This window comes from Mirounga angustirostris, unplaced genomic scaffold, assembly GCF_029215605.1.
Source record: "Mirounga angustirostris isolate CCGP_5_RB_7025 unplaced genomic scaffold, mMirAng1.0.hap1 SCAF_1, whole genome shotgun sequence".
In the NCBI taxonomy this organism is placed as follows: Eukaryota; Metazoa; Chordata; class Mammalia; order Carnivora; family Phocidae; genus Mirounga; species Mirounga angustirostris.
This window is the reverse complement of record NW_026991709.1, coordinates 171,406,224-171,433,859: the sequence shown is the minus strand read 5'-3', so window position 1 is coordinate 171,433,859 and position 27,636 is coordinate 171,406,224. Positions and strand designations below refer to the sequence as shown.

At 43.8% G+C, this 27,636-nt stretch overlaps 1 protein-coding gene across 1 annotated transcript in view; it reads right to left on the bottom strand.

The window, feature by feature from the left end:
- Positions 1 to 241: 241 nt before the first annotated feature.
- IL5RA (interleukin 5 receptor subunit alpha) overlaps positions 242 to 27,636 on the bottom strand; it is a 33,829-nt gene continuing 6,434 nt past the window's right edge. The window contains exons 4-11 of the mRNA XM_045863783.3: positions 26,647 to 26,785; positions 23,743 to 23,896; positions 23,481 to 23,668; positions 21,311 to 21,456; positions 17,836 to 17,974; positions 6,719 to 6,815; positions 5,547 to 5,631; positions 242 to 1,637 (exon numbers count right to left, since the gene is read on the bottom strand). Of these exons, the coding sequence (XP_045719739.1) occupies positions 1,551 to 1,637; positions 5,547 to 5,631; positions 6,719 to 6,815; positions 17,836 to 17,974; positions 21,311 to 21,456; positions 23,481 to 23,668; positions 23,743 to 23,896; positions 26,647 to 26,785 (1,035 nt within the window). The 3' untranslated portion in view covers positions 242 to 1,550. The remainder of the gene's footprint in view (positions 1,638 to 5,546; positions 5,632 to 6,718; positions 6,816 to 17,835; positions 17,975 to 21,310; positions 21,457 to 23,480; positions 23,669 to 23,742; positions 23,897 to 26,646; positions 26,786 to 27,636) is intronic.

Sequence of the window (27,636 nt, the reverse complement as noted above, 5' to 3'; positions counted from 1 at the left end):
GCACTTTCTTCAGTGATTGCACCTGTAAAATGCAGTGATACAAATGATGTGGGCCTCTCAGGATTAGAGATGATGTGTGCGAAGTATCTAGTATAGTTCCCAACCCTTGGCATCTTAGCTCAGGCTCCTATAATAAAGAATCATACTCTGGGTGACTTATAAACAACAGGAATTTATTTCTCAGTTCTGGAGTCTGGTGTTCCCAGTTCAAGGTGTCAGTATGGCAGGGTTCTTGGGAGAGCCCTTGTACTCGTTGCAGAATGCCAACTTCTCCTATCTTTACATAGAGGAAAGAAAACCCCTTAGGGTCCCTTTTAAAGAGCACTAATTCCCTTCATGAGGGCTCCACCCTCAATGATCTAATCACCACTCAAAGACCCCCACCTCCTAATACCATCACATTGGGGTATGGAGTTTCAACATGAATTGGAGGGGGATGGGCACAAACATTCAGTCCATAATACTTGGAAACTGTGTGCTGCCATACAGGGGGTTTGGAACACTGTGACCTCCTTTCCCTGTCCTAAGCTTCCTACTCCAGGCCCAGGTACCATCAGCACTGTTGGGGTCCTTCCGAGTTCTGTTCCTCCTACCTCCTCTCTCCCCCAGACGCACCTGTATGTACTTGGTTCTACCTATAGCCCATCGCCCATCAAGAAGGCCTCCAATCTAGATGCAGACTCATATAGGAGGATGTCGAGAGGATGTCTAGATTGGGATGTTTGATGGGATGCTTGTAGGATTGACCCAGAGCTACTTGACCAGCACCTGACAAGTTGCTCCAAAATATGTGCAAGCCAACATCTCTCCGGAAAGGTCATTCTTGATTGAGCAATCCCCTTCCCAACCCAATTCTACCTAATGCCTTTCTCCGTATATTCCCAAATATCAAGGCTGCCTTCAAGAATATAATCCCAAATATAAAACCCTATTCTCTGCTTTGGTATGGAGTGATGTATTAGCTCTTCACATTTGTAATGTGTTTGCCTCAAGTCGCCCTTCCTAAATCATAGCCCGCCCACCCCCCAGACACTACTTGAAAGAAAAGGTATTCTAGAACTCAGGGGGGAAAAAAAAGCACCATGGCTCCCACTTGTTCTAGGAAAGAGCCTCAAATCTAAGTTCATAATGAACTCCACGCTGGTGCAAAATGCTTTCTTGCTGATATTTCAGCTGAGTATTACCATTGGCAGCTTCAGCTATAAAACGGGCTCTGCCAGTTGACATCAGCCTTAAAAACCGTCTCTTGCACAAAGTTTCAGGCAAGTAATGTAAATCACAAAGATTCGCGGGTGAGGAGTTGGTACCCTGCAGAGTGGGAAGAAAAGACATGGCAGAATGGTCAGATTGATCAATCGCCCTGAGTGAGCAAGGAGTTTTTGAAGAGCCATCCACGCTTTTAAGAAATTTGTCTGGCTGTATTGCCTTGCAGCTAAACTGAGTGTTCAGTAAAATCGGAACTCTTGTTAGCCAAGAAACAACAGTTCCCGTTCTTCTTATCACTGAGGCATGTGAGTGTGAGTTCATTTTTGAGACTGTTACAGTGCCAGTCAAAACACGGAATCTTCCAGGGTCTCAAGTCCAGGCTCTTCCACATAACTTATGACTTCAATTTCTGTTTCACTGGAAACAGTTCTCTGTAAAACAAAACATCCTTCCTTAGGTGTCTTTTAGTACACTTTTTGTTCTCTTGAATTTCTTTACAATTGTTTAAGTGTATTTTGCTTATAAAAATAGTAAATGTTCACTAAGAAAATAGGGAAAATGGGAAGAAAACGAAAACCTATCCATCACCTTATCTCCCAAACACAGCCCACTGTTTCCCTCCAGCCTTGTTTTCTAGGTACAAAGTTACCTTTACAGTTAAATGAAGGCAAATGGATAGTCAGCTTCATAAATTGCTTTCTGTGTAACATCATGTAATATTTTAAAATATATACTCTTGGGCTGCATCATTGAATAGCTCCACCATTTTTCATTCATAGTTTATTGTAGTTTCCCCTTAAATTTAGATATGTGTTTGTCTAATTTGGGCTAATATAATGCTATTAAGTAGAAACTTTGTGACAGAAATCCCCTACAAGAACTATTTTTCTACCTTGTTTACTCATTCAACACATTTTTTAAAAGATTTTATTTATTCGAGAGAGAAAGAGAGCGTGCATGCACATGTGTGCACACGGTGTGGGGGGAAGGGGGCAGCGGGAGCAGGGAGCTGAGCAGGGAGCCCAACGCAGGCTCAATCCCAGGACCCCAAGATCATGACCTGAGCCAAAGGCAGATGCTTAACTGACAGAGCCACCCAGGTGCCTCTCATTTAACACATTTTTTAATACCTATAATACCTACTGTACTTTAGACACTGCTGTGCATTGAGTATGCAGTGACAAAGCAGATGTGCTCTCTGCCTTAGGTACTACAGTTTAAATGGTTTATATTTCATTTTGGAAGGAACTCTCTCTGGCTACCATTGTAGAAATAAGGAACAGCTGGAAACTGGTCTCTAACAAATCTAAAACACAGGATACATCTTTTTTTTTTTTTAAACAAAAAGATACCTTCTTTGTAATTGATAAATGTCAACTTCTGCCCCTCCGTCTTCCCCCCCGCCCCCACCTCTCCCTGCCAGTACCTGTCTCTTGAATGTTACAAAACAATTTCTAACTTGGGTCTGGAAAAGCAAAAACTTGCTTAATGAGAGCTCAGGGATGGCAGATATCCTCCAAATCCCAGGACTCTGGGTACCCACACCAAGCTCAGAGATACAGGTTGTAATTGAAAGCAGAAAGTTTCCTTCCCCTCTCATTAAAGGCTTCCTAGTGGGGTGCAAAACCAAAACCATCATTGCCAATAGCACTAATTGGTCCCCTCTGTCATCCTTGTAGCAGAGGCCCCAAGAGTGAGTCTGAAGGGCTTTACCTTCAGAGCTACAGGCTGGGGCACTGCTACATGGGGCCGAGGCTGTGGTCAACTCTGCCCTTGCTTGCATATTCTCCCAGGTGGAGAATTGAGGCCATAGGGCTAACAGCATTATGGGGCAATACTTCATTTTCTGAGTTCTACTTGCTATATCTGTCGGGCTCTCTCTTGTCTTTTTTTACATGAAACTCAACAATGTGAGAAGTAAGTTGTCTAAGAGGAGCCTAGCAGTGCTGAGCTCTGACATTAATTCTTTGCTTATTTTGAAACCAGCCTTCTACCCCAAGTTGTTATTTTGCACACATGACTTGATTTTAATTAACAACAAACCACAAGCTTATACAATAAGCTCTTAAGCCAGTTTCTTTCACCAACTTCAGAATATTAAAGAAAACCTTTGGGGGCTCTATAGGGAAATTAGATACCAGCATTAAGATGTTCCACTAAGAGGCAAGACAAATGACTTCAGTGGGCTGCTAAAATCAAATGTAGTTTTTCAGGGATGAGTATGCTGGAGCAAGGGGGGATTGACGGCACAAATTCAGATGAAACCAAAACAAGGTTTCACACTGGAGTCCATTCTTCTTCCAGAAAAGCTATGGGTTAACAAAAGCAAAGCCCCTGTTCCCTGATAAAGGAGAACTCAGGATGGAGGTAAGGACTCAGGTGGAGGTGGTTCTTCTGTCTGACTCCATTCTTTGCCTGACTAGTTTCATAACTACTATGGTCTATAATTATTCCAAACACCCAAATCGAAAACTCTAAAGGTCACAGCTTATTGAAATGATCCATTTCAGTGAGTGCTTGACCCTTAACTGCCCTACAAACAGTCACCAGTTTATTCATCCATTCATGAAGCACCTCATTAGAAAACTCTATTTGTTAAGAAAATAGCTTGATCTACATGAGGGATCTGCAAACTACAGCCTGTGGGTAGAATCTGGCTCATTGCCTGTTTTTGTAAATAAAGTTTTATTGGCCAGAGCCAATCTCGTTCATTTGCATACTGTCTATGGCTGCTTTCACACCACAATGGCAGCATTGAATAGTTGAGAGAAACCTATTGGCTGTTAGGTATTTACTATCTGGCTCTTTATAGAGAAAGTTTGCTGATCCCTAATCTAAATAACCACTTAATTTAAGGACGGATTTGACAAAGTATATAATAACGATACACTGAAAATCACAAAACATTGCTGAGAGAAATTAAAACTTAAATAGGTCGATGATATTTTGTGTTTGTAGAGTATGATGCTATGTCATGTTTACAGATTGGGAGACTCATTTTTAAGACACAATCCTAATCAAGATCCCAGCAGCTTTTTTGGTAGAAATTAATAAAGTTGCTCTAAAATTTATATGGGAATGCAAAACAAAACACCTAGAATAACCAAAACAACTTTGGGAAAAAATCATGTTTGGGGGAACCTGGGTGGCTTAGTCGGTTAAGCTTCCAACTCTTGGTTTCAGCTCAGGTCCTGATCTCAAAGTCCTGGGATCGAGCCCCGAGTAGGGCTCTGTGCACAGCATGGAGTCTGCTTGAGATTCTCTCTCTCGCTCCCTCTCCCCCTCCCGCTCATGTGCTCTCTCTCTCAAGTAAATAAATCTTTTTTTTTTAAAGATTTTATTTATTTGATAGAGCACAAGCAGGCAGAGGAGCAGACAGAAGGAAAGGGAGAAGGAGAAGCAGGATCCCCACTGAGTGAGGAGCCCAATACGGGGCTCGATCCCAGGACTCTGGGATCATGATCTGAACCAAAGGCAGATGCTTAACCAACTGAGCCACCCAGGTGCCCCTTAAATAAATAAATCTTTTTTTAAAAAATCCTGTTTGGAAGCCTTACACTAACCTGATCCCCAGGTTCACAATAAAGTGATAGTAATCAAGATTGCATTGGCATAAGGATAGGCAAACAGATCAATGAAAGCAAATAGATAGTCCAGAAGTAGACCCACACATATATAGATAACTGATTTTCAACAAAGATGCCAAGACAATTCACTGGGGAAAGGATGATTTTTTTTTTTTTTTCACAAAATGATGCCAGAACAATTGGGCAGCCATGGGTAAGTGAGCATTCAGTTAAGCTTAAGTGCTGTGAATGGCAAATAGGGCCTAAGGAAATGCGTATTTGGGGAAGTCATTTGCCTTCTCTATGGTTCTTTATACTAAGAACCTAGGAAAAGTTCCTCTGAAAAATGTTATTGATTAGGGTATCCATGTGCAGAAACACGGGTTCTTAAAACATCAGAGCTAAACAGGACATTGGACCATCTCATCTATGCCCCTTGACTATATAGAAAAAGAAGTCAGGGCTCATGGGATTGAAGGAGTTGCCCAAGCTCAGCTAAGAGATGGCTGATAGAAAAAATTCCAGTCTGACTGGTGAGGACACTTATAACTGAGCAGGACCTTTCCAATACTCTAAGATAGTAATGAACATATGTAACATAACATTGATCCAAAGAGCAGAATGACTAAAGCGACATAAAGTCACTGCCAGCCCCCCACCCCACCCCCCGGGTAGACACTGCTTTGGAATATGGAAAACCAGTAACCTGATGACCAGTCCCTGGAGACCCAACCCTGGGCAGATAGGACCCATCATAAGAACCTTCAACATTACCTCAGGGCTGACTATTAGAAAGAAATCTTTAATACTATTTTTTGGTGCCGGAACCGGTGGAAACAGCCTGGTCCATAAGTGACCTCTGAAAACAGCGTAAAAGAAAATTAGGTGAGCAAGAGCATCCTTTCTTGTCTTTCAGTATCTACTCTACAAATTGACCTAGTTAATCTCAGGACTTGCTGTTCTATAAATTCAAAACCTTTATTGACCAAGATTATAAATATCTGTATTATAATATTAGTTGGGCTATGATGTGGCTTCCGGATCATCCAAGAAAGACATGATAGTGATTGCTTCATGTTGGTCCATGTTTTCAGGCCTAATTTCTGAACATGGGTGATGTGTAAGCCCTTGTGCCCCACCACTAACCACAGTGCTGGCTCCAGCCCCTTACCCAACCGTGCTGGCTCACAGAGTTTGCTTTGTTTTTCCTCTCCTTTGAACTGCCACGCTCCAACCCACGGAATATAACATTTATAATAATGAAGCTCTTTAAAACCTAAGTAATTTTCTAAATTATGAAAGGACTGAGACAGAGCATGTTCTTAAGCCTCCTAAATGGCACTTTGCCTTACTGAATGCCAAAGTGGATGAGGAGTTCTTATGGGGCCATTTGCAGGCTCGAGGATTGGTCAGCAGATCTGTATCACCTTTCTACAATCTGTGTTTGACCAAAGGACAATCAGCCACTCAGGGACTGGGTGAACAAAGAGTATGGGTAGGAGTTGGCACCTCCTAATTAGAGATCATACCATGGGAGGCACTGGGGTGATTTCAGTCTCTAGGGGGCTGCCTTCCTTCACCCAAGCTATAGAAGGAGTCTGCTAGTGGCTCAACTAAGAACACCAAATACTGAGTGGGAAGGCAGTAAAGGAGTAAAAAGAACATGAAAGTAAAAGGCTTCACAGCAATGAATACATTGTCGAATTCAAGAAGGGTGTGTAATGGCTGAGGGGCTGTGTTGTGCTCTGTCTGGTTTCCATAAATCACCTAAGGATGTTTCTCACTTTTTAATTCGGTCCATACTCATCTTGGAAAGGCGGTACAGAAGACACCAAAGCACTGTAAATCCCATCTGGTAACAAGCACCCTAGTGGATGCAGGGCACAAGTGTAAAAATTCCATACTCAGACCTCATTGGAAACATGGAAATAAAAAAATATACCTACATTTTACAGATGAGGGTGAAAATTAACACAATGAAGCAGATGGTTGCCATAAGCACGATGAGAAACCATTCTGTGGAGGGCTTCTGATCATCATTTCCTGATGGAAAAAGAAAGAAATCAGAGCTAGAATCAGCTGCAGATATATGAAATGACTAGAGGCAGGCATCAGAAAGCTTGGGTTTGAGTTGCCAATGCTGGGTGAGGCTGGGCAAGTAGTTTAGCCTTCCTGAGCCTGAGATTTTTCATGAGGGTGAAATGAAGCCACTTTTAATATTAAAACATTATTTAGTCAGCCCGCAGATATTTATGGACCACACTTGATGTAATACTGCCTCCTGAATCTTGAAGCTTATCAGCTTTGGGTGAGTAGTAAGGTTTTTAGATAAAAAAGCTATAAAAGATAAGCCCTCTTAGTAATCTAATTGCATCATAATAAAAATAGTATATAAAGTTGGAAACTTAAGTTGTAGAGGAAGTAAATGATGGAATAATACTCAGAGTTAACCCTAAAGGCATCAGACTCTGCTAGAAGTACTTTGCAATCTTAATTATGCTCAATACCCCCTAACCATTATTCCCATTTCACAGATAGGAAAGTAGAAGCAAATTGCCATTAAGTCAATATAAATATGTTGCATACCATCTTACGCTCCAGTTAAATTTGCTTCTCATCTGCATTCAAGGACAGATTCTTCTATTAGTTTTGATGATATCTTTGGGATGTGTGATTATTTTTTAAGGTACTAGAAATGCTTTCAGGAAAAGCCCCAGGTCCTTAACCCCATGGTTTTTAAAGAGGTAATGCACCTGTTAAACTGCCTGATTCACTTCCAGAGAATAAGGCAAATCTTGCCTTATCTCCCTAGATACTAGTTTGCTTTCTGTGGGAGAGGCCACTCACTAATTCATTCCTTTATTCACCCGTTTAATAAATACTAGACTCCGTTTCTATGTTTGGCACTGCACAGGTTGCTGGGAGCTGGGTTAAAAGCACACATGTGGGCTCTCCCTGTGTGCTACTTAGATCCATTGAAGAAGAAAGGCTCTAAGCAAATAATGACATAGGTAATGACTTAAAGCCGGCTGCGCTAAGTGTGTGGGGGATGGTCAAACTACACTGCACCAGAAGAAAAGGGCCCCAAACCTCAGTTTGCCATTAATTGTTTCTTTTATAAAATGAAAAGTGAGGAAGTGGAACTTTCAAGTCCTTGTAAATATCCTAAGCCTTCTGAAAGCTCCAACATAACTTCAAACTTAAAACATTCAACGTATTAAGAGGGAGAGATGTCTTGAGGATTTAATGCTAGTGAGTCCAACTTTGCCTTGATCTCTTGCTTTTTTGCCTCTTTAGAACTCTATTTGGGATTTATCTTCTACTTTACCAAACCTTTAATCTCTCCTCCTTCATTTCTTCCCTTCTGCTTTCAAATATTCATAGAGTCCTTTATCTCGAATAAGCCATTACTTTGCTCTGCCATCTCTCCCAACTATCATCACATACCTTCCTACTTTATTTCCCAGCCTAATTTCTTGAATAAGGGATTCAGGCTGCTTCATTTCCCACCTCAGAAACTGCTTTTTTATTTGCTGGTGGCTGCCTCCTAGTCAAATCCAAAGGACACGTGGTTTCTTTTTCCAACTATTTTGCCTGACCTCCTTCGTGAATTTCAGACATGATGGTTGCGCCTACCTTGAAACCAAGTCATTGGCTCTTTTACCCAATATTGCCCTTTCTCAGTGGCATTTCCTTCTTCCCTTTTTAATTTTAACTGACCCTCTCAGCTCAGCTCTGGACCCTTGGGTCTTTTCCACTGGAAAGCTTGTTGAACAGAGCTGCATCTCTGAATTCCGTGCGTTCTTCTCCCTGGTCTTTATTCCTGGCCCATCCCTAACAACACAGCTCCACTTGTAGATCTGAAACTGCCCCTAGGTGAAACCCACTTAGATGTTCCTCCAAGCTGACAACATTGAAAATTAAGCTTATGCTCTCCTTCACATCAGAACGCCTTCTCTCACTGACTTCCCCATGATGGTCTCCCTACTGGGATCGTTGGAAGTCACTCTGATTCTTACTATTCTCTACAGCCCTGCAGCCTTTCTCCACGGACTAAGTTTACATCATCACATCATACCCACTCATAAAAGTAAGAGAGGCCTGCCTTTGTCCCATGCATGCATCCTTGCCTGGTGTGGAAATCTGGTTTCTCTTCTCAGCCTCCAGTGGAGGTCGCCATTCTGGGCCTCCATTCCCTCGTCCATAAAAACAAGCAAGTTGAAATACATGATCCTTAAGATCTGTGCCAAGTCAGCTTCTTTCTAATACCACTGACTCCATCCAGGCCACTGTCATTTCCTATGTACTTACCTTTGACACAATCGATTTTTAGAAAAGTAGTCGTTTGTGTTGCTGAAGTTCTGAAAATTGTCATAAAGTATACAAAATAAAAACAGTAATCAGAAGTAACTAACAGCATATTTTCTGTACATACTTTTTCATTTTTTTCTCAGTGTTCATAGGTACCAGACACTATGCAAGGTGCTCAGCATGCATTTTAGTGTAATTCTCACAACAGTGTGTCAAGGTGGGTACCACTATCCTCACTTGGCAGATGGAGAAACCGGAGCGGAGAAGGGCCGACTCAGTCCACTGAGGACACAGCTCGCAGGGGGAGCTGGGATCCAAGCCTGGGAATGGCTGAGCTGTAATGCTCTTAACCATGATGCAGGGATCCCATTCCACTGCCCATCATCCCCAAACTGAGGACACAAACGGCCCAGACAGGAGCTCCACTTAAGACATCCTAAGCATTTCCCTATCACTGAACACTCTCCCGAGAGTCATCTTCCCAGCTGGATACCACTTCCCTGCAGGGAAGCACTCTTTCACTGTGGGGTCCCCATGGTTGGACATAGCTAAGTTGGTGGGCTGCACTCCAACAGGAGGGGGCTGCATTGCAAACTAGCATTCCCCCTGATGTCCTCAGGCTGCATGCAGTTGGGACTGAATCACTTTATTAAAAACCTATGACCATTGTATCTTTTTTAAGTTTTAAGGTTTTGTTTTTGTTTTTTTTTTAGAGAGAGAAAGAGCATGCTCAGGAGCAGGGGAGGAGGGGCAGAGGGAGAGAGAGAACCCACAGCAGACTGCACACCCAGCACAAAGCCCAATGCAGGGCTCGATCTCACGATCCTCACGTCATGACCTGAGCCGAAATTGAGAGTCAGAGGTTTAATGGACTGAGCCACCCAGGCGCCCCAAGTTTTGGGTATTTATACGTATTATTTTACAAAGAGGCATTAGTCATACTTTGTAAAATGATTAAAAAAAAAGTGATAAGGAGGAAAACTTTTATTTTCCCAAATGCCACAGACACTGAAAGGTTCTAGAACTAATACTCAGTGGCGTGGGTTGTGACTGAGCATCCTGTTAAACCTAGTTTTTATTGCACTGGTTCATAGCTAATGTAAAGAGCAACTGGGATGAACTAATACCGTCAAATGCCATCTAGCTTTATTCCCCAGTCTGATGTCCTGAATAAGGGATTTTTCTGCTTCATTTCCCCATTTCTGGAACGCACCATTCTATGCTCTTAACCGTTGTTCAAGTACCTTAATAAGTACATTCAGAAACTCCAGACTCCTATTCCATGCATGGGATATAAATTTAGCAAGGGGTATGTCAGCAGAAAAAAAGTTATCCTGCTTACAACCAGGTTTAACAGGTAAAGTGTAGGCCCCGCAGAAAAAAAGACATGTTGTAAATATTATCAGGGTCACACACTTGGTCCCATTTGTGTCTCAAATTGTGAAATACCTCCTAGTCAGATATGCCGAGCGCTGATAATAGTACCGTTCACCTCTGACCATGATTACAAAAATCTTTTCAGTTAAGCCACTCTCCAGTTATTCACTTCAGCTCTCACTTTGATAAACAAAGCTTTTCACTGAATTAGCAAAAAATACAAAGGCATCTGATTTTATTTCATTCAGTCAAAAAAAGTTATTGATGCATGCAAGGTGCTACGTGGGAAGCAAAGTCATGGTCGCTGCCTGGAGGGAGTTGGCAAATGAGTCATTTCTCCTGGCCTGGCTTCTGCAGTGTTCCTGATGCGCTTTAGAAAGACCCCCCTACCACCAAGTGAGAACAGAGCTCAGCCCCAGAGGAGAGAGCCAAGGTCAGCGCTACCATGAAGAAAACATAAACAGGCAGGTAAATTTAGTACAAGGAAAAGCTTTCACATACTCACCGCCAAATGGAAATTACTTGTGGATTATCTACTGTTTAATTATTAATGCAAAAGTCTTGAGTCAGTTAGATAAATGAGTGAATTAAAGTTAGCATCGACTCTGATTTCACTGAAGGTAGAAAAAGGGAACAGGCCCCAAGGGCAGTACATATGTCCTTTGGGTCAAAGTGATAAAAAATTTCAATACTGAAAAGTTGGGAGGCCCCTGAATATATCATTAATTTGAATTCTGGGGTTTCTGGCCTTGGAGATTTTCTTAAGAAAAATGACTTCCAGATAACTTGAATCTTTTCTCTGACTCAAGGAGAATGCCTTTCCTACCCTAAAACGGAAGCCACAGATGTTTCTTTTCAAGAAATTGAAGGGCCCTGCTATTTAGTTATGCAGAGGAAGTCACACCGTCGGTCCTTCTAAGGAGGAGAAGCCCTCCAGACCCTCCACCGCATTCCTGGATGCTCCTCTGACATTGTCAACTTAGAGCATTTGGGAGCTCAGCTGTCCGGCTTCTGGTGACCTTGGCTATCATTTTTGACCTCTCACCCATTTTACCTTGAGAACAAACCAGCTGCTGAAAATTCTGCTGTCTGTGACGTGGCAGCCTGTGGGGTGGGGGTGGGACGCCGCATGGGACGGGGAGGGAATGGGATGGTGGGTGGGTGGACAAAAACCCAGGCACCAGACCCGACTTAATCCCTTCATCCGCATCTGGCTGTTTCTGGAGCTTAGTCCAATCGCTTCCCGCCACCCCAGCCCCCTCCCCCGATGCTGCGGCCCCTCTTGGCGCATGAATCTGGCATCTATGGAGCTCGGGCTAATAACTCCGAGGAGGGTCAATTTGGCGTGCAAGCCCGTTCCACCTTAAACTGTCCATGCATGTATGGCTCTCAGTGCTTCCATATTGACTTTGAATCTGACTTCAGACTTAACAATAGGTTTCAAGGGGAAGGAGCTAATTGGTAAATTGATGGGACTCTTCCAATGAAGCAGCCCTGCTCTGTGTTCATAGAACCAGCGGGTGCTGGGAGGAGGCAAGCGGCACCACCAGCTGCCAGGACACGGAGAGGATACGCATGCGTCCGCCTACGAAGCTGCCCGTGGCTCGCCTCTCGTTGCAAGGAGAGGCTGTGGCATCGTTCACCAGCGGCCCCCAAACCAGGCCACGGGCTCCCAATGCAAGCGAAAGTCAGAAGCGGCCCTTTAGCCGGGGGAGCTTTCTGAGGCGGCCGTCAAGTGGGCTGTGGGGTTCACCTGGTTTAGGGAGAAAAAAAGAGGGCAGTAAGTGCAGCCCCAGTGGACAAAACTCAGGGTAGTCCAGGGCCCAGAGCAAGACAGACAAAACGTGCCCCGTGTTCCTCTGTGGAAACGGGGCTCAAGTAGACTGAAACACGGAGAGGAAATGGAGACTGTGCACTCGTGCGCCCCCGTGTGTTCGGGATTCACCAGAGAGCTCGCTGCGGGGCTGTTCCTTACTCCTCGCGGGACCAGGCGCGCTGAAGTGGACTAGAGAACTTGTTGCTGTTCTCTGCTTTGCAGGCTTTCCTACACAGCGCTCCCCGTACTCCCAGGCACGCGGAACTTTGTTCCCTAAGGGGCTGCTGGGCCTGTTCGGTTAGCCGGCTAGGAAGCACCATTGCAAGCCGGCTGCGGGCATCGCATACAAATAAGAAACGAGGGGGAGAAGGGTGTCAGCCTGGTTCTGTTACTCGCCCCCAAGACGACCTTGAGCAGGTGTCCTCTCCAGCTTGCGCTGCCTGCTTTGTAAAATGGGGATAAGGACTGAAGGAGTTGGTAGACGTAAAGTCGTCAGCCCGGTGCTAGTACATAATAGGTGCTTAATAAATAGTAGTCATTATAATTGCAATTAAACACATTGTGTCAGAACTGAAGAATCAAGAGGATTTCCCTAAGTCGTCAAAGCAAGACTAAAATTCGAGGGCTGTCAGAATTCTCAGAATGCAGAGTAATGAGCTCAGCCCTGGAGGGGAAAGGAATGCACCAAATAATCCAGATACTAGGAACACAAGGCATGTAGGGTCCTAATCCTCAAGGGTCTACGTTAAAATGAAATTACTGACAACTTGATCGTGGGCTGGTAGAGCGTCACCCTTTCACAAACCCCAGCTCCCACTGCCCATCTTCCTGACTCTCTTTCCCTCGCTGGCACCAAGACCTCTGGGATGTGAACGCATGACAGGGTGGGGAGCCAGTCCTATGGCTTTTGGTTCCAGACCCAGGTCTACTACTTCCTTGCTCTGTCACTTTGGGCATTTCCTTAACTTCTCTGCATCTTTTTTCACATAATCTGTAAATCCACGTAATTAAGGAAATCCTTTGTTTGTGAAGATACACAAGATAGAGGGGTGCCTGGGTGGCTCAGTCATTGGGCGTCTGCCTTCGGCTCAGGTCATGGTCCCAGGGTCCTGGGATCAAGCCCCAGCCCCGCATCGGGCACCCTGCTCCGCATCGGGCTCTCTGTTCTGCGGGAGGCCTGCTTCTCCCTCTCCCACTCCCCCTGCTTGTGTTCCCTCTCCTGCTGTGTCTGTCTCTGTCAAATAAATAGATACACAAGATACCATAGGTGAATGTGCCTAGCACAGTGCCTGCCTCAACAGTCGAGTCCTTCCTTCCTCTGAGCCCATCTGCTGGGCCCTTCGTGGGGTGGGATTCATGCACGGAAGGTCAGTGTGGACACCACTAGAGGTGTCCATGCCAGAAAACACAGTAAAATGCCCTGCTCCTGACAGATGGAGACAGAATCTGAAAGCTCCCTTCTAGCTAGTCCTCTTCTGTCCTTCAGGCTACGGGGACCACCCAGGAGAGAGCGCAGGAGGTGTGTCCAGGGCTGAGGGTGAGGCTGCAGGAGAGTCCAGGTGACCTGGGCCAATGTATCTGGTTCCGCAACTATTCACAGCCTCTTAAAGTCTAGTCGGAGGACAAAGGCAACAAGAGTTGCCTGTGGGAACCCTACTTCCATCTCAACCCAAATTCTTAAACATATCCCTGATCTTCTGCCTCAGCCTACTTTCATTAAGTCCTTACAGGCTCTAGGCTGGGTCACGTGACTCTAAGAACCAGTACCCCCAACCATTGCCCCAAACTGTGACAGGAGAGCTAAAGCCCAGATTTCCTCTGACTAACTCGTCTTGTGGAAAGAGAAGCCTCTGAAGGCAACAGAGGACCGCGGGGAAACTTTGCTCTACTCCCGGAGGTAAAAATGCTGCATATCTCAAGCCTAAGGAAATCTTTAAATTAAAAGGTGTTTGTTTTTTTTTCTTAATTGGTACCTGGTATTGTCATGACACAGATGGTGGCCTTCAGATAGGGCCTTCAGTGAAGTCAGATTCAAACCCAATCGCTGGTTTGGAGGGCCATGCCTGTGATTGCAGTTAAGACCCATCTCTGATAAGCAGGTCTCAGAAGGACCGAGCCTGACCAGTGACACGGCAGGAAAGAAGCACAGGGTAGACTCATATAACAAGCGCTCTTTTCCAAAGGGAAGGCTATAGCTGTAGGGCATTTAATTTTCATAATTGCTTTTTTTCATGCATGCTGTGTGAGCTTCATGGACAGGGTAGGAGGAGAGAGATGATGGACTGGAGCAAATGGAAGGCTTCATAGGACCAGGGTTAGGAGAGAAGAGGTTTAAATAAACAGACAGCAGAGATAATAAAGGAACAGAAGAATCCGGAAGTTAAGACAGTCTTAAAAAGGAGAAAGACATGTGAAAAGTGGAAGTTAGCTCTTAAGACAGAGGCCAGTTGAGGAAGGGCAGTTGATAACGAGTATTGATAAAAATGAAACCAACCGCTATTTCCATTTGAAAACAAACATGTTGCATATGCTGGAAATCCTAGCACGGGAGGGCCCATCTAGGGCCGAGATTCAGGGCCCTTGCCGGCTGGACCCTCTCACTGCCAAAACTTAGTCTTCCTGGGTCTCACTATTGAATAACCTTGGGCTATCGTGGGTTAATGAGTGAATTGAATCTATTCCACTTCACCAATTGACGAATATGTCACCTATTTGAGAAAATTAGCTATTAATAGCCACTTCTGGGCTGTTGGGTAACTACTGATTTATTTAATATCTCTGGGTCTCCATTTCCTTACATTAAAGGAGATAGACTTAATAATACGTGAGAACGAGATGATATTTGAGTGGGGCTGCAGAGTGACAATGGAAGGGGAGGGCTTCAGGGCGCCATACACACAAGGTAGGAGAGGAGGAAGGTTGTCTAAAGGAAATGAATGTAGCGACAAAATTGCCTGAGAGACTGCAAGCTGAGCATAATTATGGTTGCATCCTCAAGGGGTAAGGAAGAGCCATGCAACATATCCCAGAGGGGCCCGGACTTCCTATTATGTTTATTAATCATCTTGATGAAAATGGAAAGTCTGCATTGATTAAATTCACTAATGATCCTAAACTGAGCAGGGGAGTAAATTCTAGAAACGATGGATTTGTAAGGTGAGTGGTAATATTAATCAGCTCATCTTATGAAAAGGGTGGCAGTAAATGAAATGGGATTTGCCATAGATAATGGCAGTGAGGTATACCTGGGGGGCAATTATAATGAGCCTAGTTACAAACTAGGAAGCTGTTATTTAGGAAATAATAATGGGAGGAGAGCTCTAAAGTGGAGAGTGAATAATAAATTAAAAAGCTTAAAATAAATTCTCATTATGGATCACAATTTCACTCTCAGCACTTTTGTGGTGGGCTGAGGGAGTGTAGAAGAAACTTGGGGGGCAGCTTTCACATTTTGAGGTGAGGGAACTGGGACCAAGAGAGGTTAGGCATGGATCGCCAGTCAGGGGTGGCAAATGCCGGGCATACTCATCACCACTCTGTACCCTGCCGGGGGTGACAGATCACCACTCCTGAGAGGCACGTAGCCTGAGAATCCTTCACAACACAGCATGCGAAGCTGGCTCTGATTCCTTGGCTCATGAGGTGTTATCTTTTGCTATCTCTTGCTTGGGTCAGCGAGCTAGACATTGACAGAGTCATGGCTAAAACCTAGATTTCCTGATCTGGTCTCTTTTGCTCTGTAAGTTCTAAACCGTCTACGGTCAACGCTGACCTGAACTTCAAACACTCAGAAAGCAGAACTGGCTTCTTAACTAGGGTTCTCCTTTTGGTTTCCATCATGCTGGTTTGAAGTCCTTGGACAGCATTTAAAAAAAATCTCTGAAGCTCTATGTGTAGTAATGTTGGGGAGACGCTCAGAAATATCAGTAATTCGGAGCCAACAAGTTTTGTGCCCTTGGGGAATAACATACACCGTTCAAAAAAATGTGACCAAATGTAAGTAATGAAAATTAAGCTTCTATCACAGGCATTTGATAAAAGGAATAATCTTGTTAAAAATTTCCTGGGACTGATTAATGTTCTGTTTGTTTTGATCTTGGTGAGCAAAGCGAATCCACTCTGTGCAGAAGCAACAGTGTGGAGGGAGGTCCTGTGTGTGCCGGGTCCAGGGAACAAGGTCGGGGCATCAGCCTAGGGAGAAGAAGAGGCAGGGAAGATTGGTCTTGGCAGAATTGGGAAGTAGGTGCACTTGGCCCAATCTTGGGTCCTTTTATCCTTCTTTCCTGTCCCTCTTCCCAGGAAGGCTTGCGCTGCCCCTCTGAGTTCCAGTGGGGTGATTTGGGGGCCCTCCCATAAGGCTGTGCTGATTGTGTGTTGCACAACTCTAGCGGGTGCCGTCCCCCTTTGCAAACTCTGCAGCTCTTCATGGCCATCCCCCTGGCAGACTCACAACCACTCTGCAGTTCTTAGGCCTTTTCTGATCTCACCCATCATTCCATGGAAATCTACCTGATACATTTCTAATCTGACTCACATCCTCATAATCTAATGGGTCACTGCCCACGAATTTCCTGAAGACCCACCCATTAGCCTAAGTGAATGACTTAAATAGAAAATTTTACAACAGGCCTGAAAGACAGCTCTCCTTAAGTACCTCTTCAAACGATCATTGAATGCCCCAGAGGATGAGTGAGAGATAACATTCAAATGCTCGCCCAGCCATAACCACAAAGTTAGCTCCCAGGATCTCATAATTGTTTAATTTGTTCAGCACTTTGCAGCTTGTAGAATCCTGTCACCCGTGGCCTATATCTAAGAGCTCTGGAGCTGGATTCTGCCAACCTCAGTTTGAATCCCATATCTGCCACTCGCTGGGCATGCAGAGTTAAGCAAATTGCCTAAACTTTCAAAGCAAAATAGGTTTGTTGATAAGATTAACGAAGGTAATGCACGTGAAGCATTTAGCAGTGCGTGGCAAACAGCCATCAATAAATGTTAGCTACGGTCATTATTTTTTATTTCATAGTACCCTGTGGGGCAGGTGAGGTGGATATTATGTGCTTTGTCCTGGGAACCCAAGCAAAGTCAGAAGGGATTTTTCCAAGGGAATGCGGTCATTACGTACCAAAGCTGGGTATTACATCTGTGCTATGGAAGTACGACTCCCGTGTTCCTTCCACTGTTCCGAGTTCTCGTAGATCTCACGTAACACTTAACCACATTCGTCCACATCCTCAGGCTGCATAGTTGCAGCGCACAAAAGAGATAGGTTAGTTGCTTTTTCACTGTCTACCTCTGTCCTAAAACGTCGATGGAAACCCAGTACGCCCAGGTAATGACAAACACAGGCTGTGAATTTTCTGTCTTCAAGGTGCAAGGCCATACCCTCCAGGTTATGGGATCGCCGTCTGAAGCCGAGAGAGCACGGCAATGGTCAAAAGGGCAGTAGACTGACAGAAGATGAGGCATTTTGGGTCCATGAATGAATGTGTTCACTTTCCAGGATTATCGGTTTTAACCATGAGGAAGGTCGCTCGCTTTAAAATAGAAGAGACTTACCCACATATACAGGTTGGCTCCACTCACTCCAAAACCCCATCTGTCTGCACACAGAACTCACTGCTGCTCTCACTTGAACGGAATACTTAGAAATATCATCAATTATCGAGATGAATGTATTCGTCGTCATTTTTTCTGTCTAAATGAGGAAAAAATTAGCGTTATAAGAATCTCTGGACACGTAATTTAAGTAATGTCAGTTATCAGAATGGAAGAATGGAAGGCCGTACCTAAGTAATGTGACTCACTGTTACCTGACCCATTTAAAATCCACAGGACATACATTGATTAGTTTATTCTAGAAGGCTTCGTTATGGATGTGCCGGCAGCTACCCTCTGGGGTAAGCAATCTCGTAACCAAAATCAAGAAAAAGTCAACCATAACGTCTAGATGATTTATCTGGGCCCAGCTGATGTTTCCAGATGAAGTGACTGGAGTGGCCGATAGTAGAACGCATAATCCCCCTCATCTCGTCCCTCCATATTGTGGTCAAATTACTCAACGATATCACCTGGGTTCCATCCTATGCAGAAGGCATCCGCAAACTACAACGTGTGGGCCAGTCTGGCTCGCTGCCTCTTTTTGTAGGGCCTGCAAGCTGCGGATGGTTTCTATATCTCTCAATGATTGAAAAATATCAAAAGAGTATCTCATGACACATGAAACTGAAATTTCAGTATCCACAGGTAAAGTTTTACTGGAACACACCCATGCCTATTTGTTTACCTATTATCTATGGCTGCTTCTGTTCCACAGTGGTAGAGCTGAGTGATTGTGATAGAAACCAAATGGCCTGCTAAGCCTAAAATATCTGGCCATTTACCAAAAAAAAAGGTTTGCTGAACGCTGATGTATAGGAATGTCTCAAATAATTGGAGCCTGCGGGGGCGCCATGATAAAGAGGAAAGAGCAGAGTCCTTGAATCTAGGAAGGGCTGGGCTTGAATCCTATGCTCCAAACTACCTGCAAGGCAAATTCCTTGACCTCTCTGAGCCTGTTTTCTCATCTATAAAATGGGAATAACAACACCTGAGCACGAATTATTGAACTAAACCGTACCTTTGTAATTCCACGTTTAAGGGTGTATTGGGTTGAATCCTATGAAAACTGCCAATATTCAACCCATCTTTGATGAGCAAAAACAGCAATGTTGGTTAGTTCAATACAATAACGGGGACTCAGGAAATGCTAGTTTGCCACAGGGAATTTGGGCTAACATTGTCCAGTGTTACACGAGGCTGTCTCCTCACAAATGAGCCTTTCTACATTACTCTCTCTACTGGTCAGTGTCCATACCGTTCACCTAATCCTTTATGCCCCAGACCAGAGATGCAGCCCTGACACCTACATCTTCCGTTCCTCTGGGTGTGTTTCTTTTACTCGCCCCGCCCCATTTGTCTTGTTATCTTTTGCTTGGCCATTTGCCAGAGCCATTAACCCCACATGCCTATGTCCACATGGCCCCCTCCCCATGCATCCAGCTTTCATGTTGCTACCAAAATTATTCTTTGATTTTGCAGATGCAGTCGCATTTCTGTATTGAATAAAACCCTTCAGTGGTTTTCTGTCCCTATGGCAGTGGTTTTAAAAATAGAAACCGCTTTTTTTTTTTTTAAGCAAAATCTCAGTCATTCAGGGAAAAGTCCCCGTGTAGGATCCAGATTTGTTATCCCAATGTTGGCTTTCTGTCCAGGCCGACTCACTTACTGCCACTTGGCTGGAGGAGCCATGCTCTCTTAAGCCTTTGAGTTCTGCCTTCTGCCTAGACCCCCTGCCACTTCGAGTGTGCTTGGCTGACGGGGGTGGGTCAGGAGCTGTTTATTGCTGAGCCACAGTGAGGGAAACACAGAAATCAAAATGACAGTTGGAGCTCTTGTAGCAATTTGACTTTGCCACAACATCCAAGCCCATGATCGCTGGGCTTCTTTCTGGGCATATTTGGTTTTTCTGGCCTCTCATTTTTATTGTATTTTACAAAAGAACAATTAGAAATTAAATGAGAAATCTAATTAAAAATTGGAAATTAGATCCGAAATTTAAATAAAAAGAAAGCCAGTCTTTCAACATAGGTGTTTGGGGAAGCGCTGGCTACAGAAGTTGGTCTCCTCTTCCCGTGTCACCAGGCATGATTTTGCTCAATTCTTCTCAGCGGGGGCCCTCAGTGGGCCTTGCATTGCCCACCCCCTCCTCTGGACCTCTGTTGGCCCTTCCAGTGACGTGGTGAGTGTGTCCACTAGACTTAGGCCCCTTGATGGTAGAGACACTATCTTACTTATCTTTGTACTTCCCACATAGAAACCAGTTTGTAAGTATTGGTTGAATCAAATTGGATGGAATGGAACTTGCTTTGCCTACTGTCAGTACGATGCCAGTGGTGATCCTAACTTCCCTATGCTTTGCCAGCCTAGTGACTTTGGGCAAGTGGCTTAATCTGCCTCACTTTCCTGCCTAATGGGAATGAGAGTGACTTAATGGAGTTATTGGGAGGATGGAATAAATTAGCATAATGAAGCTTGACCCAGAGCTAATGCTTCATAAATGCTGGCTGGCTTCTCATTTCCTTGTCCCTTGAACTTTTTGTTCTTTAGTGCTGATGAGTATATTTCAGTTGTAGTGAAAAATAGGAAACAAAATTTACCATCTTAACTATTTTTAAGTGTACAGTTTGGTAGTGGTGAATACATTCACATTGTTGTGCAACCATTTCCAGCACTCTTGTACCCTCCAATACTGAAACTCTGCTCATGAAACAACAGCCCCCACGCCCCCCTCCCCCCAGCTCCTGGAAACCACCATTCTACTCTCTGTCTCTCTGCATTTGACTACTCTTGGTATCTCCTGTAAGTGCGATCCTGCAGTATTTGTCTTTTTGTGACTGGTTTATTTCACTTAACACAGTGTCTTCAAGGTTCATCCAGGTTGTAGTATGTGTCCAAATTCCCTTCCTTTTAAAGGCCGAACAACAGTGCATTGTATGCATAGACCACATTTTGTTGATCCGCTCATCATCTGTCAGGGGACACTCGGGTTGTTTCCTCCTTTTGGCTCTTGTGAATAATGCTGCTATGAACATGGATGTGCAAATTTCTCTTTGAGACGCTGCTTGCAGTTCTTTTGGATGTATACCAAGAAGTGGAATTGTCGGATCACACAATAATTCTATTTTTGATTTTTTGAGAAACTGCCATACTGTTTTCCACAGTGGCTGCTTATATTTTATATAAAATATAAAAAAATTTTTTATATTTACACCAACAGTAGTGCTCATGAGTTTTTATCTGATCTTTGTGTTATCTTGAACCAAAAGTTTGTCCTTCAACACAAAAAGACAGTAAAGTTTGGTTTATTTTTACAAAACTTGGGTGGATATAAGTTACCTTTGACCTTGTTATTGCCAAGCTATCACCGAATAGAATTTTTAAAATGTTTCTAAGAGAATGCTATCATCAAAATTGGAATGATCTGAAGAATTACCTGAAAATAATTTTTCCTTGTGTTGTAAATCTTCACTTCATATTCAAAGCAATGATTTGGAAAAGCAGAAATGGGTTTCTCCCACTGAATAGAAAGACGGGTTCCTTCAATCTCTGCTGTGACATTCACTGGAGGATTAACTCGATCTAGGTTAGAGAAGGAAAGGTCAGTAGTCTGGGCTGATGAATCCAATCCACTCACACTCCTCAAGGCATTTCTAAGATACAATCTTCTCAAGTATCTACCCTCGGGATTTAACTAACTGATCCACAAGACCCCAGTGGCTCACAGATGACTCCTACGTTGTAGCACTGAAGAGATCTCTACTGGAATCTTGAAGGATTCCTATTCCAAATGGCAATGAGTGGTGGAGTCCCTTTCCCCTTCAGCTCATTGCAAGACCCACCTCACTATCCCTGTTTCTCAAGTGGGACCAAACAGGGTCAGCCTCAACCTGGAGAGAAATTGCTCTGGAGCTTCCACTGAGCCCTGCCTCTCCTGAGCCAGGTGTGTGGCCCTGGGTAGTAATTTCCTCATTCTGAGCTTCAGTTTTGTTTCATTTTGTCTTCTTTGCCTTCTTTCAGGTTTGGGAGATGGAGCAGGAAGCTTCAATATTCTCTTGCATAAGAAGAATAGATTGGGCCACATTTGTCTTAACTTACAACTCTAGAGTTCTTTTCCCTGACTTATCACTTGATTGTCTTATAGCTTCGAGATGTGGGTGGAAATTATTTCTAAGTGAGCGTTGTTCTCTTAGGTTATGGGACTTAGATCTCACAATTAATGAATCATAAGGATAAGCTAAGAATGGGACCTATTGGTTCCACAGCCTGCCATTCCCTAAGCAGAAAAAATTTAACCAAGAATGTATTTCTTTTAGTAATATGAGGAATTTATCTCAAAGAAATGAAAATCATACAGGAAAATGAATCCCTGTGGTCTGTATCAGGTCGTGTCCATTTTCATATTAATATTTTTTCCTAGGTCTTCCTTAGCATTTTTTTATTACCAAATTTCAGGAAAGTGACATTTTTAGGTCATCTGAGAAATAGACTATTGAATAGAATTGCATAACCTCTTCATTGAGATGGTTCTTTAAACAGTTCATTTGATAGAGATATAGGTAAATCCTGTCCCTTTAAATAATATTTTTTATATTTATAATTATGTATAATTACCAGGCATTGTTCTAAGCACTGTATGGTTATTAACATACTTAATTCTCACAAAAGCCTTGCAGGAAGTGTTAATTTCTCCCCATTTCTTTCTGATGAGAAGACTGAGGTACAGAGGAATGACCAGCTTCTCTACAGTCCCTCAGCTAGTCAGTGGGGGAGCCAGGATCCAAGCCCAGGCAGCCTGACTCCACAGCCCACACCAGTAAATATGCCACGATTGAAATCTTGAGCATTAGTAACAAGAATGTGACGTGAAAGGCTCTTGATGAGTTTCATTAGTACAAGTATCTAGGATGGAAGGAGACTATTTTGAGAACCGAGCAAATGAAACTTTAAATAATACGTTTAGATCTGAGAATCATATGCTGAGTGAAACATTTTCGGATCACCCAGAGGAGACAGACCAGAATGGTAAATGATCCTAAGAGGAATTGGGGGTGGGAAGCTTGGGGAAGAGAAATCTCAGGATGAGAAAGCTGGCTGTCTTTGACTAGCTCTGAAACCATTTGTGGGGGAAAGGGTTGAGAATTATTTGGGGTTGGTACCAGTCCATCACAGGACCAATGGGCAGAAACTTCATGAAATGAGTCAGAGCTGAGAAAGGGCTGCTCCCTTCAGCAGTGAGTTCACATTCCCTGGTTCAGTGATTCTCACATGGTAGAGATTCTGTCCCCCATGGGACATTTAGAAATGTTGAGAGACATTTTGTTGTCACAGGGTGGGGGGTGGGGGGGAGAGATGCTACTGATCTAGTAGGTAGAGACCAAGGATGCTGCTCAAAATCCTGCAAGGCACAGGACAGCTCCCACATGACAGTTATCCATCAAGAATACCAGTAGTGCCTAGGTTGAGAAAGCTGGTCCCTGTGATTGTTAGGGGACAGATCGCATTTAGCATTGGAAAATTAGTCAAACTGGGTGATCTTTATAATCCCTTCCAATGCTGGGACTCTGCGATTTGGTTATTTCAGCTCTGAGTTAAGTCTACCTTACCAGTTGCATGCAGAGCAAACAGCTGATCAAAAGGCTTGATTGTAGCATGCTTGCTTGAGCCGTTAGTATGCACTGCCAGGGAGTCACTCCCTCTGCCACTGATAAAAGTCCTCGGAAACCAGCATGCAATATTTCTCTTCAGCGTGTCTTTCCTATACTCCTGGCATTCTTCGGTCGAGGAGCCATACCTAAATGGCAACACTCATAAGTTTTTAAGATGAGAGGCAACAATGCTTTTTCATAAGTAAACATAGCTACTTACCTGTAGTAGAGGAAATACTGCGTATCCTCAGGGGCATCCTTGCCAACGAGCCAGGTACAGTAAAGAGAAACTTGGTATGGCCTTAAGGGATTATAGTTATTTAATGTGGTGTTCGTAGTACACGTTAAATTCACAACTGAGGTTCCAGGAGACCCTAGATGGTCAATAAGAGGGTCAAAAATAAGAACAAAACACTGCCATGACAGCTTTTAAATCTTGCACTTCCTCTGAAACTGTAGTGATTGGGAACATCTTACCATGAAAAAGTAAACGTTATCATAAATTTCTAGAAACCTTTTTGCAAAGGGCCAGCTTACTGGGGGGATGAAGCTAGGATTACAAAGCCTGAGTTTCTGGCATTAAACTTCCTGGCCACTTTGGGCTAAGGGAGTGTGTCTGCGTGATATACTTGTATGAAAATTAAAGAGCAGTACAAGAGATTGTCGTTCAAAGCTTGGTATTCTAATGCCACATTTTTCAACAATGAGCTGTGACACTTTGAACCCCACTATTCTGGACCTCAGTTTTTCCAGCTGTAAACGGGAGAGTTGACAGAAGAAGGTCTCTAGTGCCACTTTCCATCCTAGAATTATGTGATTCATTAGGTCGCACCCAAATGGTCCTGAATAACATAGATTGCCGCTCCGAAGGAAGTGGGTTCTAGCAGCACTGAAAAACAACACTTCCTCGGGTGCCTGGGTGGGTCAGTCGGTTAAGCATCTGCCTTCTGCTCAGGTATGATCCCAGGGTTCTGGGATCGAGCCCTGCGTCGGGCTCCTTGCTCAGTGGGGAGTCTGCTTCTCCCTCTCCTCCCGACTCTTGCTCTCTCTCACTACCTCTCTCATATAAATAAATAAAATCTTAAAAAAAAAAAAAAAAACTTCCTTGGAGACTCCGTGCACAGTAGTCTGTTGACGTCAGCTTTACTGTGCAAAGATATTAAGGGGATCTTGTGATTTTCCACCAAACGCATTATGTTCATTTCACCCAGGATTTCTGAAGATTATTTGACTGGAAAGCCTTATTTTCATTTCAAACTGCACTGTCACCATGTTAATTGGGGGCTCTTCAGAACACACCATAGTGGAGACACTGGCCTTGTGGTTGCTCACAGGAGGGAAAAAACACTTTGGGCTGAGGGTCAAGGAGGACCTCATCAAAGCGGGAGCCTTGCGATTGAATCTCCAATGATAGAAGGGGGTCTCTTAGTTTAGCTTAGTTTAAGTCAATTCATATTTATCACTGTCAGCCAGTGTAGCTCACGGGGGAGAAAAGACAGACCACTTGTGTCTGCAGAGAAGTTGGACAAAAGGGACACTGGCTAGTTTGTGTTATTACCACGCACCGTCAGATAGGTTTTTTCCTCTATATTCATATACAACAAATGTACACAGACTTGTATGTATGCCTTGTACTCAGTGTGTTAAATGACCAGATGTTCCACACCCAAGTATAGTTTGGAGTCTTCTGTAATCTGTTTGCCTCCCACCTCTCTTCCAAGGAATCATGTGGTATGAATTCAGACTGATTCAGGGGAGAATTAATTTTTCATTCCTGTCACTGTATATTGGCATGCTCAGAGAATAATTAGAATTGCAGACATGTAATTCTGAAAGATGCATTACAGGTATACTCCTGTTACTGAGATGTGGGAAAGTAGTTTAAGGTAAGGCACACAGAGGTCTGTATTTGTGATCTTATGTCTACCTTGGATTAGTCTCTGAACTTGGAGTCAAGGCCATTGTGAATTGGCTGTTCTATGGTCTACGCAACACGTTAAAATGAGTAAACAGAAAGATGTTCACAGGGCTGCTCTCGGTCATTGACACAATTCAGAGGCTACACAGCCTTTTCATTCAGTGATGTGATGAGACAACGGTTGGATGATTACCCATGGGCCGGACGGGCCAAGACAACAGTTACTAGGAACGCTCACGTAACCTGGGACATGGTGATCCTTCTCTCTTTCCCTGGTGTGGGTGTGTGTGTTTCCAAGGCTTTAATCCCAAGTATCACTGATTCTACGTATTAGAAACCCCAATTTCCCACCAAAGGACAGTGTAGACAGTGGATGCTACCTATCCTCTTTCTTCATGGTGGGATGTTCCGTGTTGTGGCTGCTGTGAACCACCAGCAGCTTCCTTAAATTTGGTATGACAAGTCCTAGAGTGCAGAACGCCACAAACAGGACAGGAGGAAACGCTCCTTCTGAAGTGTGCACTGCTTGTTCCATAGCCCAGTAAAGCATGAGACACCATCCCTGCCCCCAAAAGGCTTACATTCAGAGGCGGCAGGGTATAAAGCTATTTGTGAAAGAGAATGGCATATATGCCAAATGAGTAACAGCCCATGAGTGGGTTTTGAGGAGGAAGAGCCTCCTTCAGTGTACGGGATGAAAAGTAAAAGGGCTTTCTAGAGGAGGTGCAACTTGCTTTGTGCTCTGAAGTATGGAAAGGATTCAGAAGAGCAGGCAGAGGGGAATCCAAGAGAGCAAAGCCTCTGAGGCAAGAAAAAGCTGCTGTGGGGGAACGGGGGAGGGGGGCGGCGGGGGGCGGCCAATGTTAGAAATCTGAGAAAAGTAGAGGAATCATGTTGGGTATGGTTAGAAAATGTCTTATAGCCCAATTATGAAAGACCTGATTGGCCCTGATTTTGCTGATGACCCTGTGACTTGGGAGCAGGGGAGCGAGAAGGGTGAGCTATGTCTGCAGGGATGCACCAGATGGAATGGGGTGGGTTATGACAATAAGTGATCACAGCCTCGGTTAGGATGTTGATGAGGAGGAAGAATACTTGGCAGGAACAGCTGACTGACTACGGAAAAGAAAAGCCAGTTTCTTTTCCAACTTTGCCTGATCTCCAAAGTCAGGAATACAATACAAGGCTGTTAGGAGCCTGCCTTACCCGGTGGGGCTTTAAGCTCAGCAGAAACCCAGTTGCTTGCCAGCAGGGAGTGGCCATTCCATGGGATGGTCTGCACACTTGCTGAAAAGCCTTGATGAAGAACGGTGACGCATTTGCTTTCAGTGTTTCTGGTTTCATACTAAAAATAAACCCCACAAGTCATGATGCAGAAAAGGGAAAGAGCATTAAGGGAGCTATTTTAATCCAATAGGCATTTTCTTCCACTTTTTAAATGGCATGTAAATAAAATTCAGGGAACTAGTTTGGATAGAAAAAAAATTAAGCGCATGATTTCACAGGTACATATCTGCTCATCCCCAAACTCATCGAGTTAGGTAAATATGTACAGCTTTTTCCACACCATTCACACCTCAACGAAGTTGATTTTTAAAAATGAGCAAGTAAATAAATGACCCAATTCTAGCATTTGGGTGTTAAAAAAAAAAAAAACATACAAAAATATATAATAATTCCTCAATGATAGATGAACACATTCCTATAAAAACAAACAAAATACTATGATTAAGGCTCACATTCACTTCAGCCATCACCTCTAAACCCAGTCTCTTCCCCAGAGGTAACTTTCTAAGGGAAATTTCTCTAGAATTCCATATTGACTGAAAAAAATAGCTAATACTAATCGCTTCTCCCTTCATTTCATTTTACTGCACATCTCTTAGGTATCAGGTGCTTTAACATAATCCCTGCAGTGGGAAATGGCAAAGCTGCGTCTCTGAGACGTACAGTGACTGGCCCAAGGTTGCCGAGGCAGGAAGTGATTGCAGCCGGATTCGAACTTGGCTTCTCTGGTTAAGCACCCCACTGCCTCCCATTTTATGCCACTGCTCTCTTCTCTTTTTCTCTTTGCCTATTTTCAAGTATCAAATCCATTTTACCTCCAAAGTCCCTAAACGTTCTTTTCTTGGTGAAAGAATCGGGGCAAAGTTAAAAGGTTCTGTGCCACTGTCGAATGCTAAGCAACACACACAG